General features: G+C 41.2%; 1 protein-coding gene across 1 annotated transcript; it reads right to left on the reverse strand.

Moving 5' to 3' along the window:
• Positions 1-1270: 1270 nt before the first annotated feature.
• On the reverse strand, positions 1271-9533 carry pax9 (paired box 9). Its single transcript, XM_033642105.2, has 4 exons — positions 9384-9533; positions 8129-8743; positions 6051-6193; positions 1271-2282 (listed from the first exon to the last, which is right to left on the reverse strand). The coding sequence occupies exons 1-4, from the start codon at positions 9385-9387 to the stop codon at positions 2025-2027; spliced, it is 1020 nt and encodes a 339-aa protein (XP_033497996.1). The 5' UTR covers positions 9388-9533; the 3' UTR covers positions 1271-2024.
• Between the last annotated feature and the right edge of the window lie 7361 nt (positions 9534-16894).

Below are 16894 nucleotides of genomic sequence, written 5' to 3' on the forward strand. Positions count from 1 at the left end.
CTGCCGTAGCACAGGAGGAATGGAAACATGGGGCCTCTGAACCCTCATCAGCAGGTAATGCTATGTAAAAGAGCAGGTGAGCCATTTTATCAAGTTATTAATCTACAGCTTCACGTCCACGTCGGAGCCCAGTTTGTTTAAATCTCTGGTTTCCACTGCGGGGCTAGACAGGGCTTGCTGTAATTTATTACACCACACTTCCCCCCCTCATAACTTTCAGAAAGTATTTTTGCATCATTTTGCAAACATGTCATTTGTCAGCCGGGCCGTGCGCTTTTCTTTTGTAATGAACACGTTGAGTCGGCCCTGACAAGCCCTGTTTGGGCCTTTTTGTGGCCGCCGAAGGTTCGTGTTTGGGTCACATGTCTGATGACCTTGGAGACCGCAGGCCAATGAGCCTATTTGTGGCTCTCTGAATGCACATGGACGGACTCCACCTCACCCCGGGAGTCTGGGAGTCTTCGGCTTGGAGATCTCGAATTTTAATGCAACAGCGATTTTCTAATTTACTGTGTTTTACACACGCCTAAATCCAGCTGAAGAATTCTTTATGGCTTAAAATTATAATGCATGACCTTAGACCCTTGCTTTGATTTACAAAGGATAGCAGGGCTTTCAAAATCACACCACTCCCTTAGAGATATTTACTTTAAATTAGAAAATATGTCTTTATATTTCAGTAATGCCTCTGACATTTTTTTTTAATTTTTATAACTTAATTTCCAACATAAAATAAATGCTTCACACCCTGAACTTATTTGAGGAAATTGTAAATACATTTTATCTATGTCTAAATGTTTTGTAGGACTGCTTACAAATGTGAAAAATATATATCTAGATGCATAATTTAATTTCTTTAACTCATGTTAAGCAAATGTCAGCAAATATTGAAGCATAAATGTTTATGAATATAGAACGGGCCATATTAAGTGTAATGGGGTGAAGGTATTTTAATGACTAAAACAATTTTAAAAGATTTTTTCTTTATGTGGTGACAAAGCCTGTGTGTGCTCAAAGCACTTCTGATGAACTTTCCTAGTGAGCTGTGACGCTTGGTAATAGAAAATACAGGCCTTGCGTGAGTGTGCACATATATTTTTTATGAAAAGCAGTTTCCTGCTTATGTAAAACAGGCCGGCAGGCGACAGCACCCTGGATTTACCTGAAGTTAGCTACACTAACAGACAAAACAAGGGAGGATAATTGTTTTGTACATTTCCTGTCCTCAGAATAGAAACTAGTTTTCTCCAAAACAACCTTCAAACTCCAATAACAGCCAAACAATTTAATAAGATACATTCAATTTCATTGTGCAACATTTGTCAATTGTTACTGCTCTAGACTCCAACATCAGACCAATGCCAATTTTGTCTAAACATGCGTGGAGATCCCCATGCTGTCTGTTAGGCTAATTGCACTTCATTCAACGTACCTTAATCTAATAAATAAACTTCTCTGTGGAGCTCCTGCAGAGGCTACATTTTTAGAGAAGTGGGAAAACAATGCTCCATAAGACAGTTACTTTTATCAAAACATAAACACAAAAAAAGCATACAAACATATAAAAAAAACAATAGCGTTATTAAGCACCCTGAAACACTAATGCAAAGTTTTCCCCCTCTTCTTTGATTGCTTACTCATGAAGTTATACATTACCCCGTTTTGCCCAAAGACATTTGCAGAAGTGTGCAGTAAAGAATCTGAGAGGAATTGTGTTGATGGATGGGAGTAGCAGTCATACATCAGTCCTTCAGTACACCTGTCTGTCCTGCAAGTTCTTTCAGACAACAAGTTTGTTGTAAAAGTTGACTGTTTATTCCTCGTGTGTCTTTGGTCTGACTGTGAGGAGCAGGGAGGAGGAGGAGGTGGTGGTGGAGGAGGGGGCGCAAATATGGGTCCTGGGGCCAAGTCCTTCATAGAAAGGAGGCAGTGGGAATGAAATGAAGCCACAGGGGACAGACTTGGTGTCTCCTGTCCTCGCCGTCTCTCACTCCCCTCCTCGCTCCCTCCCAACCGGCCTGACTTCACAGCGCCGAGGCGGTGACCGGGTGGATGGCGTCACGATTGGCTGTCATGCTCTTGTAGGCCAGAGGGGTGGCAATGTCACAGTTGTGGGGAGATAGAGCACTGCCACTGGCCGGCTGCCATGTGGCTCCGGTCACATAGGCCGACGTGGTGGCGCTGTACCCCATGTAGGGTGACACTTGGGTGGTGGGAGGGTGGTAGGGAGGGATGCTGGGTGCTGTGACATAGCTGTTCACTGTGGGCAATCCATTCGGCGTCTGAGGACAAAAGAGACATAAAAATCTGTGTTAAACATCTGAGAGGTCAATGAGAGCTTCTTTCTGGGGGCTCCCTGCTCAGTGTAGAAATCATGGTCAGTGATTTTCATTCTGTGGTTTTCCACAGAATTGAAAAAAGGAAATAATTTGCCTCTTCAGAGAGGATGGAGAAGTTTTTTTTTTCTTTGCTACATGATTTGGTGACCCCCAGCTCAGGTAGACGCACACAAGCAGCTGAGCTCTAATGGAAAAAAGCTGAGGCGAGCTGGAGAATAAAGTGAAAGGAGACGTGATTGAATTATAAACAGCAGAAACTTAAATTCTAACTTCACAGCCACCACATAAAAAACCCATTTTCCCAATTTTGATGAAAGTATGAATGATCAATTATGCGCTCTCATGCCCCTGGAACATATTAAACATGGATAAAAACCATACATGCATGATTGCCCGTCTGTCTACGGGACTTGTTTTCTACCCAGAGAGTGGACGTTTGCTCCGGCGGCGTTGATATACCACGTCAGACGATGGGAGACAGGGTGGTTGGGGGGCGCCACAAAACAGATGTCATAAGAGATTGAGAGTGAAAGGGCAGGAAGAAGGGAAATATGATAGAGAATGAGGCGAGGGTTTCGGAGCATGAATGGGCTTTGCCTTTCTGGCACAGTGACAGGACTTAACTTGAGGAATTCACCAAAGCATTTCAACAGGGAGGCCGAATTTCTGTTCCTGGGTGGTCTGCGACTACTGAGAATTATTTCTAAAATTGGGATCTTTTCTGTCTCTGCGACTTGTTTTCTCTGACTGGCAAGAGTCGCCGGCTATTCCTTAAAAACAGATATAAAAAATCCACTCTCAGCTGACATTTGTGGGGGTTATAAAACATAACTATAGAGAGAAAGCTAGTTTTGTGTGTGCACTCGCTCTCCTGTGGGTGTCTGTGGGTCCGTGCTGGTTGACTGTTGGTGTTTGTGGGTGCCTGTCTGTGTTTGTGGGTGTTGGTGTGTCTTCACTTGGCTCAACGACACTGAAGCCACTCAGGCTTTTAGCTGTGTCTAAAATTAAAAAAAAATTCATTAAATCAAATGGAAACATTTTAAATTAGACTAAATTTTATCACATATTCCATTCATGAAAAACAGGTCAATTACCTACACAATATATACATACACAAAACAGGAAATGCAATCCACTGCAGGAACACTGCAGCCTCAGATATGACCACAGACAAGGGTGTAGCTTTCATTTCAACACTGGGAGGGACACATGAAAATGGGAGGTGTGGGAATCCTTCCCCAGGAAATTTTGAGCGCCAAACTCAGAATTTCCTACATTCTGATTAATATTCAAACATCAATTTTTGCCTTTTCTGCATCAATTAATGATGGAAATGTCTTTAATTTTGCAGAATCTTTTATTGTAATTGGGGAGAGGGGGACAAATGTTGTAAATATTAAGGGGGACATGTCTCCTGTGTCCCCCTGAAATCTACGCCTGTGATCGAACACACCTGTCTGACACAAAGTCAACAAAATTTATATGCTTTTTTTGCATCAGATTGTATCATATGTTTAGGTGTACCTGTTATTTTGTCCACCCCTACAGTGAATACACTTGCATATCCTTAAAACTAAACGATATGTATATGGGTATATCTTAGAATTTTGTGTTTTATTTAATATTTAGATTTTCTAAAATATATTAGCCTGCACAAAAAAATACAAAATGTGTGTATTGTATTTAATTTAATTTTTAAAATAATCTTCTTTTTGTGGTCAAAATAGTATTATAATAATAATAAAAATGCCTGTGTTTATGTTTATGCCTTTTTGAATCAGTGCTGTTAATAACAGACAAACCCATTAAATAATATGTCAAAGCATTGACGCCATTCATCCAGATAATTACAACTCAAACGGATTCGCTTTGTCACGCTCTGATCCCTTTGTTTAGATTTTAAATAAATCATTAAAACTATTTAAAAGCTTGTTTATGTAGCGTGGAAAAATATTACACGTTTTATATATTTAAGTATTTGTTGTTAAGGGAAGTTGCTTTTACTTAAAGTTTGAGTCGTTTTGAACGGAATCAGCTCGGAGCCGCCGCGCGCACTGAGCTCGTGACTTAGCCTTAAATCTATTTTAATGATGCTCTTCTTCTTCTCCTCCTCACAGAGGAAAAACCTGAGCGTCCCATGGGTGTATCTGCCCTCAGCACAGCGCCTATAGGCCTCATGTTTCAAACCGCAGCCTCTGGCCTGATGCAGGAATCACTGCATGTGATTGAGGCCGAGTCTCTCTGATGGTGTCCCATTTGAATTCAACTTTGCATTGACACTCAGCCTGAAGGAGAACGTAAGAGTCAGGCCTTTAGCTGGGAGAGACAATGCTGGAAATCGTGACACCTTGTTTTGGAAATTGAACCAAACTGCAGTGCGTCTGAGAGCATGACATGTGTCTCTCTCTTTAACATTAGGCTGCAGCTGCCTGTACAAAGGCTCGGTAAATCCTCCAGTCTTATGGTGGAACACTACTTACTTCACCATACTTTGTTTTTCTTGCAATAAACTCGGTAATTTATAGAGTTGTTATTTTCTGCCTTTAATGGCTCACTTCTGTTTTTGTACGCTTGGTTTTCTAACCGCTCAGACAGTCAGTGTGTCCACTTTGGAGCTGGGACCTCTGAGCGCTGCTAATCTCACAGCACCGGCCCTGTTTTCTGCGTAACGAGCATGAAAACTCCCCCCTGGTAGAAAGTGGCAAAATAAAATTACGCGGCATGAAATTGTTTTGTTTTGTTTTTTTAATTGTGACGCCCTGTCAAAATAAAAGGAAGCAAGGACGCATGTGCGCGCAGACACAGGGTCATAATTTATAACCTCCATTAGAAAAACCAAAAAATAAAATCCTATAAAAATTATTTTTGACCATGAAAAAAAATATAAAAAAATCTAATTTGAAATCCTAACTTAAATTTATACAAATTAAACGTAGGGTATGTTTTTTAAAATTAATTAAACTTTACATATTTTTAAATTACCGAGAATGTGTGTAAGGTCTAAAATTCGACGTGCTTTATTTTGCATCTGTGGTTTCACGTGTGTTTATCGACTGTAATAACTCAGTGCACACTAATAAATAATATTTTGAAAGTTTAGGCCTGCACCGTGGTTGTTTTAGACAAAATATTAACTGCTGCATTTTATCGCTGAAAACCTGAATAAGATCAAATATGCAGCAGTTCCCTCCATGCACTTCAGTGTCTTGGCTCAAACTCTGTACTGAAACCAACCCATTAAAATCCTGTAGGCCTATGTAGGAATAATTCTTCAGGGAACTGAAAACAGACTATATATGAGTTTGCTGACTTTGTTTTATGAGTCCAAGCAGGTTTGGGGTGTTAAACGCGCTACAGTTAATTTTGAAAACCAAACATGTAAAGCTGGAAAAGAAGAATCAAGAGAATGCTGTCCAAAGAATATTAAATCAGATGATTCATAAAAGCTCTGACCATGCTGCAGGACCTACAGGAAGTGTAAAAAAAAATATTAAAAATAATAATATATTATAAAAAGCACCATTACCAGCTAGCCAACAGAAGGAGCGCAGTAAAGATGTGGAATTTCCAGGCCATATAATTATTAAAATATTATAAAATACTCCAGAGCTCAGTTAGATTAAAAGCCAGTTTGTTAAAATTTGGATACTCTTATTTAGTAGTGTTGCATTTTGGGTTACAAAAAAATAAGAGGTGTCCATTTTTGTTTACCTGTGTGTATTTTGCTTCAGGTTCTAAGTGCGGTTTATCCACGCCATTGACTAGTAGTGGAGAGCTTGCTGGTGGGAAATTAGTCCTGTTTATAGCGCTCCATTCTTCTAGTTTGGCGCTGGGAAAGGATGGACTGTCACTAACTGGGGGGGCAAAAGAGACAGAGAGAAGAGAGGAGAAGGAAAGTCAGAGGGGAGGTTTTTTTGAGATTAAGGGAAAAAAAGACCCGCACAGGCCGCTGCTGTTCATGCATCCATCAGGCGTAGGTTAGCCAGGTTGCATCAGACCATAAACCCTGTGACACTTTGCACTAAAAGCACGATCATTTGTCATTTTAGGCACAAATGGCTCATATATCCAATGGGCTTTCGGTGTGCGTAAAGTTTGCGTAAAACGTTTTTATCTTCATCAGATAAATGAAAATATCAGTTTAAATATCTTGTACAAAATTAGCATAATGTGAGACACTTTCTAATTTACTGCAAGTGAAATAAAATCTTAAAATTTAACATATTTCTTTTGTGTAGTAATTTTCTTTAATTATAAATCAATAAACGTGACCAGGCCTCATTTTTTCTTGATCAGGATTTTAACTAAAACTGAAGTCAGTGGGGAAGAAGTGGAATTATCTGTCTTATTTTCTTAAAATTTCTTCAAATAAATGTGTTTAGACTGAGTGAAACTGATCCTGAGGCTCACACTGAGGCCCAGTTGAAGATGGGCAGCAGTGAGGCAACTCTCTGGTGGGTCAGGGACATTTTAGCCCACCAAAGCGTCTTCCTGTCGGGGGACAAATTAGATTTACCTCCACCGTCTCCCTCCTCTGTGCGTGATGGATATTATATTATACACAGTCCCAAACGTTTACACTGGGTAAAAACAGGGCCACCAAAGTTCTAACTCGATAAAGGGCTTTTAGAAATGTGCGTTTTTGTACATGCTGAAATATTATTTTTAATGTTTCTGAATAAATGCACTCACAGCAATTTAATCTGCATCCTGCGCGTTTAAATCAGTGTGTGCCCGCATGCGCGTCAATTTAAATATGAGCTATGTGAAATCAATAGTTTATGATTATTAGTGCTGCACATTATTTTTTAACAATTATCTTCTGTTGTGAAAAAAATTGAATCTATTTTTTTAAACACTTTGGTGCAAATGATCTCTCACCAAACTTACTGTAAAACTTAGCACTGAAAAAACCTGCCACACACATCTGCAAATAATTGGGAAATGCACAAATTGTTTATAAAGGCAGCCTTTCAAAACACATTCCTGCCTTTGTGATTTCTCGTGGATACCTGCCTCACATTTGTCTTGTTTAGATTGCCCGAGTTAAGCTTTGCGCATGGCGGTGGGAGCGGAGAGGAGCCGAGGCGTGTTTGTAGCCATGAATCCTGACAGCAGGACTGCTTGCAATGGACTGACAGCACTTCCCTTCCTGCCACTGGAAAACAAGCTCTCAGAAAAAAACCCTTTCACAACACCGAGCCGACCATTAACACTGATTTATGCCGGATCCTGTTTCACTGTTTCCAAAACAGTTGTGGTCTTGTTGAGTGCACGCCAAAGCTATCTGGGCCTACCTGCATGTGACACACATACGACAAACAGCAAACATCTTAGCGGGAGCTGTTGGGGCCTGAATCACGGTTACAAACCTGCTGCCCTGCACAAAATGTCTGGCTCCGAGTCATGGCAGACATTCAGCACACCTCATTTTGATGCACTTCATCTCACCGCCTTTCCCTCCGCTGTCCCTCTAATATTCCACATCCGCCTCTTAATTATTACTGCGAGCCGGACCATCTGTTTCTGGACTAACCTGCCTCCCTTTCAAATCAATATCAGCCGGCAGGTCAAATGGCATTTAAGCTTTCTCCCTCTCCACATAGGCCTGAGAGTTTATAACGTCCCAATAGTTACTTTTGGAGGCCTATAAAAACAAATACAGTAACTCAAATCCACTTTCTCCCTCAAACACACATTCGCACTGTTGCGCGCAAAACCCTCTTCAAAAGTTGTTTAAATGTAGTGCAATAAACAAATGCAACCGCCCTCCATGCAGCCATGCTTACTTTGTTGCTCTGTAATAGACCGTATCCCCAGAATATCTGTCACAGAGTGCGAGGAGGGCCATATCCTGTGCATGGCCATGTGTCCGGGAAGGGTGGGCATGCCAGGGGGAGTGGGCACTTTGGATGTCGGGTATGTGTATAAGTGGTTGTAGGGTAACGTTGGTTGTGGCGGCGGGTGAGGCGCCTGCTTGCCCGGCTCGTACGGGCTCTGCTGGGACAGATTCCCGATCTTGTTGCGGAGGATCCGACTGATGGAGCTGACGGAGGGCAGATTGAACTTGTCGCAAACCCCGTCGGCGAGTAGCCTGTCCCGGATCTCCCAGGCAAAAATCCCCGGGTCTCTCTGCTTGTATGTCCGTATGTGCTTGACCACGGTGGGTGTGGTGACCCGCGGCTTGCTGCCTCCGATGGCCCCCGGGAGGATGGAGCCGGTCTCGTTGTAGCGGGCCAGGATCTTGCTGACGCAGCCGTGGGAGACGCGCAGCTGCCTGCTGATGTCACAGGGTCGAATCCCGAGCTGGGCCAGCTCCACTATCCTGAGCCGGATCGCGTTGGGGAGCGGCCTGCCGTTCACGAAAACACCGCCGAGTTGGTTCACCTCACCGAAGGCTGGCTCTGGTGTCAAAAACAAACACACAAACGGGCAGAACAATGAGACAGCGATTAGGTAATAGAGGCCCACCGCAGACTGACTGCGTTAACCCGGGTTAAACCAGGCCTGATATCACCAAACACATATTAGCAGGCCTATACAATCAAATATAGAAAAGATGTAAGGTGTTAAACTGTGTTTTTAATCTACTTATTACACGTTTTTGTCATTTATAAGAACGTTGTGCAGCTAAAATGTGTCTTTAATGTGTTGATCTAAAAGGGAAAAAAGCAGCCATTACGCACAGGCGCATCTTTTTAAACTTTTATGTTTTCACCCAAAAGTTTTCCCTCTAAAATGCTAAAGATCTCAATTATATCACTTTGAGTCATGTTTAATGTTTGGGTGAAAAGTACCAACCAATAGCTGTCTGATAGTTGTCGTGCACGCGGGCTAAACTTCACACGGATGTCAAAACTCGCGTAACTGACACATGTACCAGTTCAGTCTCCCGGTGTCTCCCTGCTGGATTAACAGATAAACTGAGCCGCCAAAACACCACAGACACTCCATATGTCACTATATTTTTCCCACCTTGCCCGCTGGACCGTTCGCTGCATCCCTGACAAGAAAAAAAAAACACCGATCCAACACTGAACTCACCCATCGTGTTAAAGCCGCAAACGAAGAACACGGTGTCCGGTTTGTGCCTCCTGCGTGGGTCCTGCTCCGCGTCCAGCGTGTCCACTGTCCAAAACCGCGTCCAAGAAAGTCTTCTTGCGCGATAAGGAACAAGAGGGACAAAATTCTCGATCTGTTTCCTGACGGCACTGGAGACAGGCTTACATTTCAATCTGTAGAAATTAGGAGGCTGGACTTCCAACGCTTCTCCCGCGCTGATTGGCTCGGCTCTCCAATAGACGTTCGAGATTGCTCAGCGCCGCGTTGCTATTGGTGGAAAAGTTTGACATGACAGCTGCACAGAGATTTCCCCCCCTCCGTCCTCCTCCTCGTCCTACTCTCTCCCATCAGAAAGCAAAGCTGGGGATATACCACCATGAATGCGTTTGTTATTGAGACAGATATGGTGAGTATAAAGCAATATCAAGATTTTGGATCACCTTTTCAACAGTCATGTGGCGCTGAACAAAAACATGCGTAAAAATCTCCAATGTGTGACCATCACAAGGAACCAACACATTCAATTATATTAATATTTTCATGAAACCGCAAACACTTCTGCAATTAAAACCCCGCGTAACTTCTCATTCATTTAATCTTTTAGTTTTGTTTTTATAGCAAAGATTTAATCTCTCAAAATTAAAAAAAAGTTCAAGTTATATTATGAAAACAAAAAGTTGGAAAACCTGAGTTAGGGTGGCTTTTACGCTCCACTACACCACCCTTCATCTCAACCTTTTAAATGGCATCATTAAGGAAATGGGAGGAAATGAATGATTGGTTTTGAGTAATGTAATTGGCTGGGTGATGTTTGTAAATTGTATCTCAGTGCGCTTGGGGATTATCACACTTTTCCCTTCATTTGTCGCCCATGTTTTTACTCTTCTTTACGCACCAAGCACCGGCTGCTACACTTTGTACAACACGCCAAACACAAATCCTTCACGGGGATGATGATGATGTTTTGCCGAAAATGAGGCGATCAAAAGGCGAACATGTTCAACCTTTGGAAAGAATCTGCCTGCTCATGCAATTTGAAAATAAATGGCAGACTCCTGATTTGTCTCTGGTGCCAATTTTAAATTAAATATTCAGTGATTTATTTAGACGTGCGTGAAACGAACATTACCCTTTAAAGTGTTTTAAGTCAGTAATTTTCACTTTTCCTTTTCAAACCGTGAGTCCATTTGATCTGCATTAAGGCTTTGCACCGGAAAGGCCAAACGTTGCCCTTTTTTGCCAATTACGCACCGCAAGCGTGAAGGCATTAGAGCTCCTATATGATAAAGAAATTACCTTTATGTCTTAACCTTTACATAATTAGCTTTAAGGCTAAAAGTCTGCTGACCAATACCTTCTAAAGTTTTTTTTCCTGACTTTACTACCTGTGCACACGAGCCCTCGCTGTACAGAAACCCCACTTGCAAGCAATAAGAAAGATTTGTTGCTCCCCGACACGAGAAACAAACACACGCCATAACTTTGCGCCTTCACTCTCTCTCCCCGTTTTGACACATGCTTTGGGTTTTCTCGTGTCATATTTTAAAAAGGCCACGGCGCATGACTGACCTTCATCTCCGTACAACCTAAAGGGGGATCAACGTGCATGTAAACATCAAACGGCGCTCCTGTACTGCCGTGCAATTAGGAATATTGTTGAAAACCTCTGCTGACATTAAACACCGAGGCGGCTGTGAGGGGCCAAAATGTACACAAAGTATTGCTCAGTATTTGTGGGCTGGATGCTGCAGAGTGAACGTATATACCTACATTTTCTGTTTAGTTTTCCCACCTTTTCAGGGTGGCATAAATCTCTGAAATTGTGCAGCTTGCAGCGCGCGCCTTCAACACTAATACAAGTCAGTGACGGGTCTTTGAGGAGGCGGATTTTGACGCTTTTTTTGGAGATATTTTTGTTTATATGAAGCTTTTTTATTTGCTATAAGTCGACCGATTAAGGGTCTTAGTTTGCTCTTCCTTTTACTTTTTTTTTTTAAATTTACCACGCTTATACCCCCACCTGCCCACCCTGCAGCTCCCAGGCCACTAATGCGTCAAGGATAATGTTTACCGTGGGGAAACGTGCTCAACTTGTTTCCATTGAGGTTCCTCTGGTGGCTGAAATAACAAAAGGTCAGTGGTGGGGGATCAAAGGTCTCCGCAAAGTGCTCCATCCTCAGCATTTTTTGGACACCTGAACTTCCTCCTTTTTTTCCTGTTCCTAACAGATGATAATCCACCTGGGGACGCGTGACGCAGCAGCACATCACCGTGATTATTAATGACATCACACAACTGGATAACAGTAAAATTAAATCGGTGATTGCATGGTACTAAAAAAAAGTCATACAAATGATGTGATTATTGCACTCAAAGGAATAATTGAATAACTATTATTATTATTACTATTATTATTATTATCATTATTATTATTATTATGCGTCAGAATGTGAAGCGCGTCGCCACGGTTTGTTAATAATGATATCCAGACTCTGCACGGCTGTCACATGCCTGTACAGCTCACGAGCCCAAACTCGCCCATGTCGACTTGCATTGTTCAAACCGCCTGTGAAGGCAACGCATCACTTGTCAGACAAATTGTGTAACGATGGACTCAAAGCTTCGACTGTAGCTCTCTGCAGGAGACAGTACAGGCCGACATCTCATACTGTGTCTGTGAGTGTGGCAGCTGCTCTAACCTCCTCTACACATTCCGCCCTGGGCCTTTATATCATAACAATAATAATATTTGCAGCAGAAGCTTTGACATAAATGCACAGATCTTACTTTGCTTACCAAAAATGTACTTTTATTCTGAAAGTGCGTCTCTGGCTGAGTCCTGCAGGATGTAGACTGTGATGGATTTTAGACTGTGATGCAAACATGCATAGTAGCACTATTGTGCGTCCGGTGCTTTCACGGTTTATGTGCAAAAAAATAGAAACGCGGAGTCTCACCGTGCCTCCATAATCTCCAATTTAACGCTTGAGAGGGATTTTGTAAATAATATCATATCCTGACACGTGAGTTTCTTGCACTTCCTCCAGGTTGGTTGCAGCGAAGTGACATGGAGGCTCCAGTGCGCGTTTTTACATCAGTGTTTTCTCTTTAAAAATATTTTTTCTACTCGGAAAAAGTCCTATTATATTTTAAAAATGCGCGCAAATAATTCAAACTGCACTGTGCGAAAATGTAATTTGATTTTACGCAGTTGAAGAGAGAGATGCGAGATATTTTAGATTACATCACTCAACTTTATTGTCACTGCTCTGAGTGCAAGTGCTGCAAAACCAAATGCAGATTAGCATCTAACCAGAGGTGCAAAAAGCAATAAAATGCAGATTAATATACATAAACTGTAGGGGTTGATATGAATGTGTTAAGATACAATATGAACAGTGGGGATTTTTAATTTTAAAATTCTGAAACAACTCGTCTGTTACCAGGTGTTCATTTTATTTGTCCGCTGTGTTTGCAAATTTGTTTCTCTATTTACCTTCAGTGGAATCCATTTAGCAAACAGCTCTGGCTGCAGCTGGATGCTGGAGTCTCGCTGCACTGACCGATGTTGTACCTGTTTATATATCACAGCCTTCTCTCATGTGAAAGTGTTTGCTTTGCTCATAATTGATTTCACGGGCAGAGAGGGTCCTTATTGACTCAAGATGATGGAAGAAGCATGAAGGCCAGAGATATTTTTCTGCTGCTTCTTTCTGTCCCTGTCTTTTTTTTAGATTCCTGTTATTAAGGTGTCAAACGATGCAGAAATTAAGAAGACTTCAACAATTAGGATGAAGTTAATTCACCAAAGACTGCGTTCACCAGGTAAATGTGAAAGCTGTGCGTCATCAAAATGTTAAAACATAGATTTGCTCCCTTCCTAACTGTAACTGCGTGTCATAGTTCACCTTCAAGTTCTCATCAAGAATTAAATGTGATCCTGCCACAGTGCCAAACACCCACCGTTATAAATCATATTGTGTTTTTGCAATGATTAGATCACGGAAGAAAAAACTGACTGTGCCAAAAGATCTAAGGGACTTTGTTTCCATCCACATACAGTAAGAGCTATAAACTGTGATGAAACCGCCACTCCCACTTCAACTATCTTCTTCATGTGTCAGCAAAGTAACTTAACCACCTTTTGTTTTTAATTTCCACAGTTTCCAACATGTGAAGACTTGAGGAACTTTTTTCTTTGTTGGCTGTCACCACAATGAGACAGTTGCATGGAGAGAATACCTGTCCTGGTTTCTGTGGCTGAGACTTTTTCCACATCATGAAAGATTAGAAAAAGAGCTGCAGCATTTCGATTAAGTCTGATCGAATAAGTATAAAGGATTAGTCTCTATATACTTTAGTATTTAGCTGATCCACGTTATGTTTTCTCCTCAGTGAAAAGAAATATGATCCATGATGTTGTGGAAAATAATGATTAGAAACAGTCTAAAATCAAACGTTAATCAATTACTTGTATCCTCGTTTAGAGCGTCTGTGTTTTTAACCTCATCAGAATTAACCCCATCCAAAACTCGTCCCATAATCGACATGTATTCCTCATCTTACACTCACTCATGGATCATTTTTACACCACCAGTAACCGAATTAATGCGACACAGCAACTAGCTAAACTTTATTTACACAGCACCTTTCATACAAACATGCAGCCCAAATCAACACAGACACAATTTAAAGGATTAAACTTGACATAAAGTTTTGCCTGACTAAAAAAAATAAATATCAATTAAATATTTTTTAAAAATAAATAAATACGCAACAGTCTATAGAATTAAATAAAACAAACAGCAGGGATACAGTAAAATAAAAAACAACGATTAAAACACTTAAATTAAAACTGCAATAGGCTAACTCACGTCGCCTCCATCTTTCTCATCTTATTGTGAAACCAAAATAAATTGAAAGAATCGAGTCAGAATCCAAACTTCAAACTGTGAAGATGTTTTGGGGTTTATTGTTATGATACGCGTTTTTATTCAGCACCTGTCAAACCAATTTCACTCTGTAAAGGATGATGGCTGAAGGAGGAGTGGGTTCCGCTTCCTCCTTCAGCCATCAACCATCAACTATCTTAATGTTCACCAAACAGCTTAAAACGACTGCTTTCCGATTAATAATTAGCAGGTCACAAATATTATTTCATCATTAGTATTTTTTAAACCTAAATATAGATACTCTGAGCAATCAAACATCTCTTCTCGCGCTCCAGTCTCTTGTCAGATTTTATCTTCATCACCATCTTTCAGGTCTGCAGGGAGACAGAAAGAAATAAACTGAAACACTTGACAGCAGCAAATCATTTGACGTCACCACGTCCTGCAGTTTTTACTCCATCACCATGTAACACGCAGTCAAAGCACATAAGAGGCAAAAAAAATAATAAATGATACAGTTGCAGAGGTTAAAATATTAAAAAAACGAGATAAAATTTTATAAGTAAAAAAGACTTCATTGGCTGTGTGAAAAGTGTAAGTTTTTGAAAATTAATATTTTCGATGCAGAAAACAACCCAAATGATAGAAAAATAATATCTGTAATTTTAGTTTTTATTTTAATAAATTGTATTTTATTATTTTAAGAGTCACATCCCCATTTTATAAAATGCTATTATTATCCTTATTATTATTATTAATAATAATAATAATAATAATAATAATAATATGATTCGAATTATTATTAATAATAATAATATGATTAGTGTTATTATTAGGCCTATTATTATCACTGCGGTGCGGAGGCTTTTTTCCATGCAGTGATTTGTTTTTGTCCTAATCAGATCCATCCGCGCTAAATTTATTGCAGCCTGATATCATGTCTGACTTTGTGTCAGTGAGCCTGAACTCAAAACGCTTCTTCAACACAGAGACACAAGTAACTGGAAATTGATTGGCTGTGATTGGTTATCTGATTTCTTCCTCGTGGTTCCAAATAAATAACTAAATAAATAAATAAAATAGTGCAGGGTAGATTTTTTTTCCTTCAGCCGCTCAGATTCTCCGTCGTGGAGAAAAGCTGCAGAGCGGTGCAAAAAATAATGTTCCCAATTCCTGGTTTAATGTTCCCAGTATGATCCTGCGGGAAATCCAAGTCACCACTAATAGGTTATTATGGGGACGCGCAGTGATTTCTTGTTGCGCGGAGGGGTTGGAGGTCTGTCATCTCATACTAACTGTCCCCAAACGGACTGACATCTGCAATAGGATACACACGTGCGGAGAGTTATAGTGTGCGTGTGAATGTGTGTGTGTAACCTATGTGTGTGTGTGTGTGTGTGTGTGTGTGTGTGTGTGTGTGTGTTGCCTTCAAGGCCCTGCAGTTTGTCACCCAAACGCACCACTAATCCGGGGTATTAAAGGCGCAGAGAGCAGCGGTGTCGCCTCCAGCTGTTTGATACAAATAAGATAAGACTACACGGAGCTTTAACGCTTTTTTGGGGGGCATGCCATCATTCGGGCGCCTCTAAAATAACCCGCACTGATGACTCTAACCTTTGCGGCCCCAAACGGCGGTGACACCATTAAAAGTCCTTCTGCAGGTTAGCACTTCTCCCGGTAACTTTAGTGCGGCCTTAATGAGGACGAACGCGGGTTAACGACCTATGTAGTCGTGTTTCAGAGGCCGGGCCCCGGTTTCAGCGCAGAGGGACAAAAAGAAACAATATTTACGACACTTTTAAGCATACATCACTTTGACATCTGTTCGTCTGGCACCTGGCATCCATTAGTATTAGATATTTCATTCCGCCCTAATTTGGAGCGCTCTTTGTCCCGGACCAAGGACACTGGGAGAAAAAAAGGAGACTTGTACATTTAGTGCGCTTTTACGCAGCGTTTCCTTTGTGCAGAAAAGTGCAAATGGGGTGTTGATACAGACCACACCGCCGCGCTATGCGCTAAACCCGGGGAACCGTTGAGTCATACCTGGATTGGACTTATATTAAATTTCCTCATCCATTAAGATCCCCGCATAAGCGCAGAAACATTCCTGCAATTAGTCAGTTTTGGGCACACGCGCGTCAGATTTTTACACAATGTTATTAGATTACAGAGTGGACGGAGTGTTCAATGTCCTCATAAACAAACACAGAGTCAGATGTAGAATGTCAGTGAGAAGTGTGTCAAAGAGATATTGTTGTTATTTAATCAGCCCACGTGGAGCCAGCCAGGAAAATAAACGAATGAAAGATAGAAATGAAAGAAATCAGAGCAGTTGTGTGTGATGTAACTCTTTGTGCCTAATGAAGAAGAGAACAGTTTCACAGTAGTGAAGCAGCAGCAGCAGCGCTGAGGCCTCCTGACACACGGTGACACTCCCGTGGCAATGAGGTGAGGCTGATGCGTTTTATTATAAAATATAATAACACGTTGGAGCTGCGCGTGGTGCCAGGTGAGTCAGGTACAGGGAGGTGAGTTGATTTGACTGCAAGAATGATAATAACAAGGGGGGAACATCCACTACTTGTTGTGCAACAGATG

Source organism: Epinephelus lanceolatus, chromosome 15 (assembly GCF_041903045.1).
Source record: "Epinephelus lanceolatus isolate andai-2023 chromosome 15, ASM4190304v1, whole genome shotgun sequence".
Classification (NCBI taxonomy): domain Eukaryota; kingdom Metazoa; phylum Chordata; class Actinopteri; order Perciformes; family Serranidae; genus Epinephelus; species Epinephelus lanceolatus.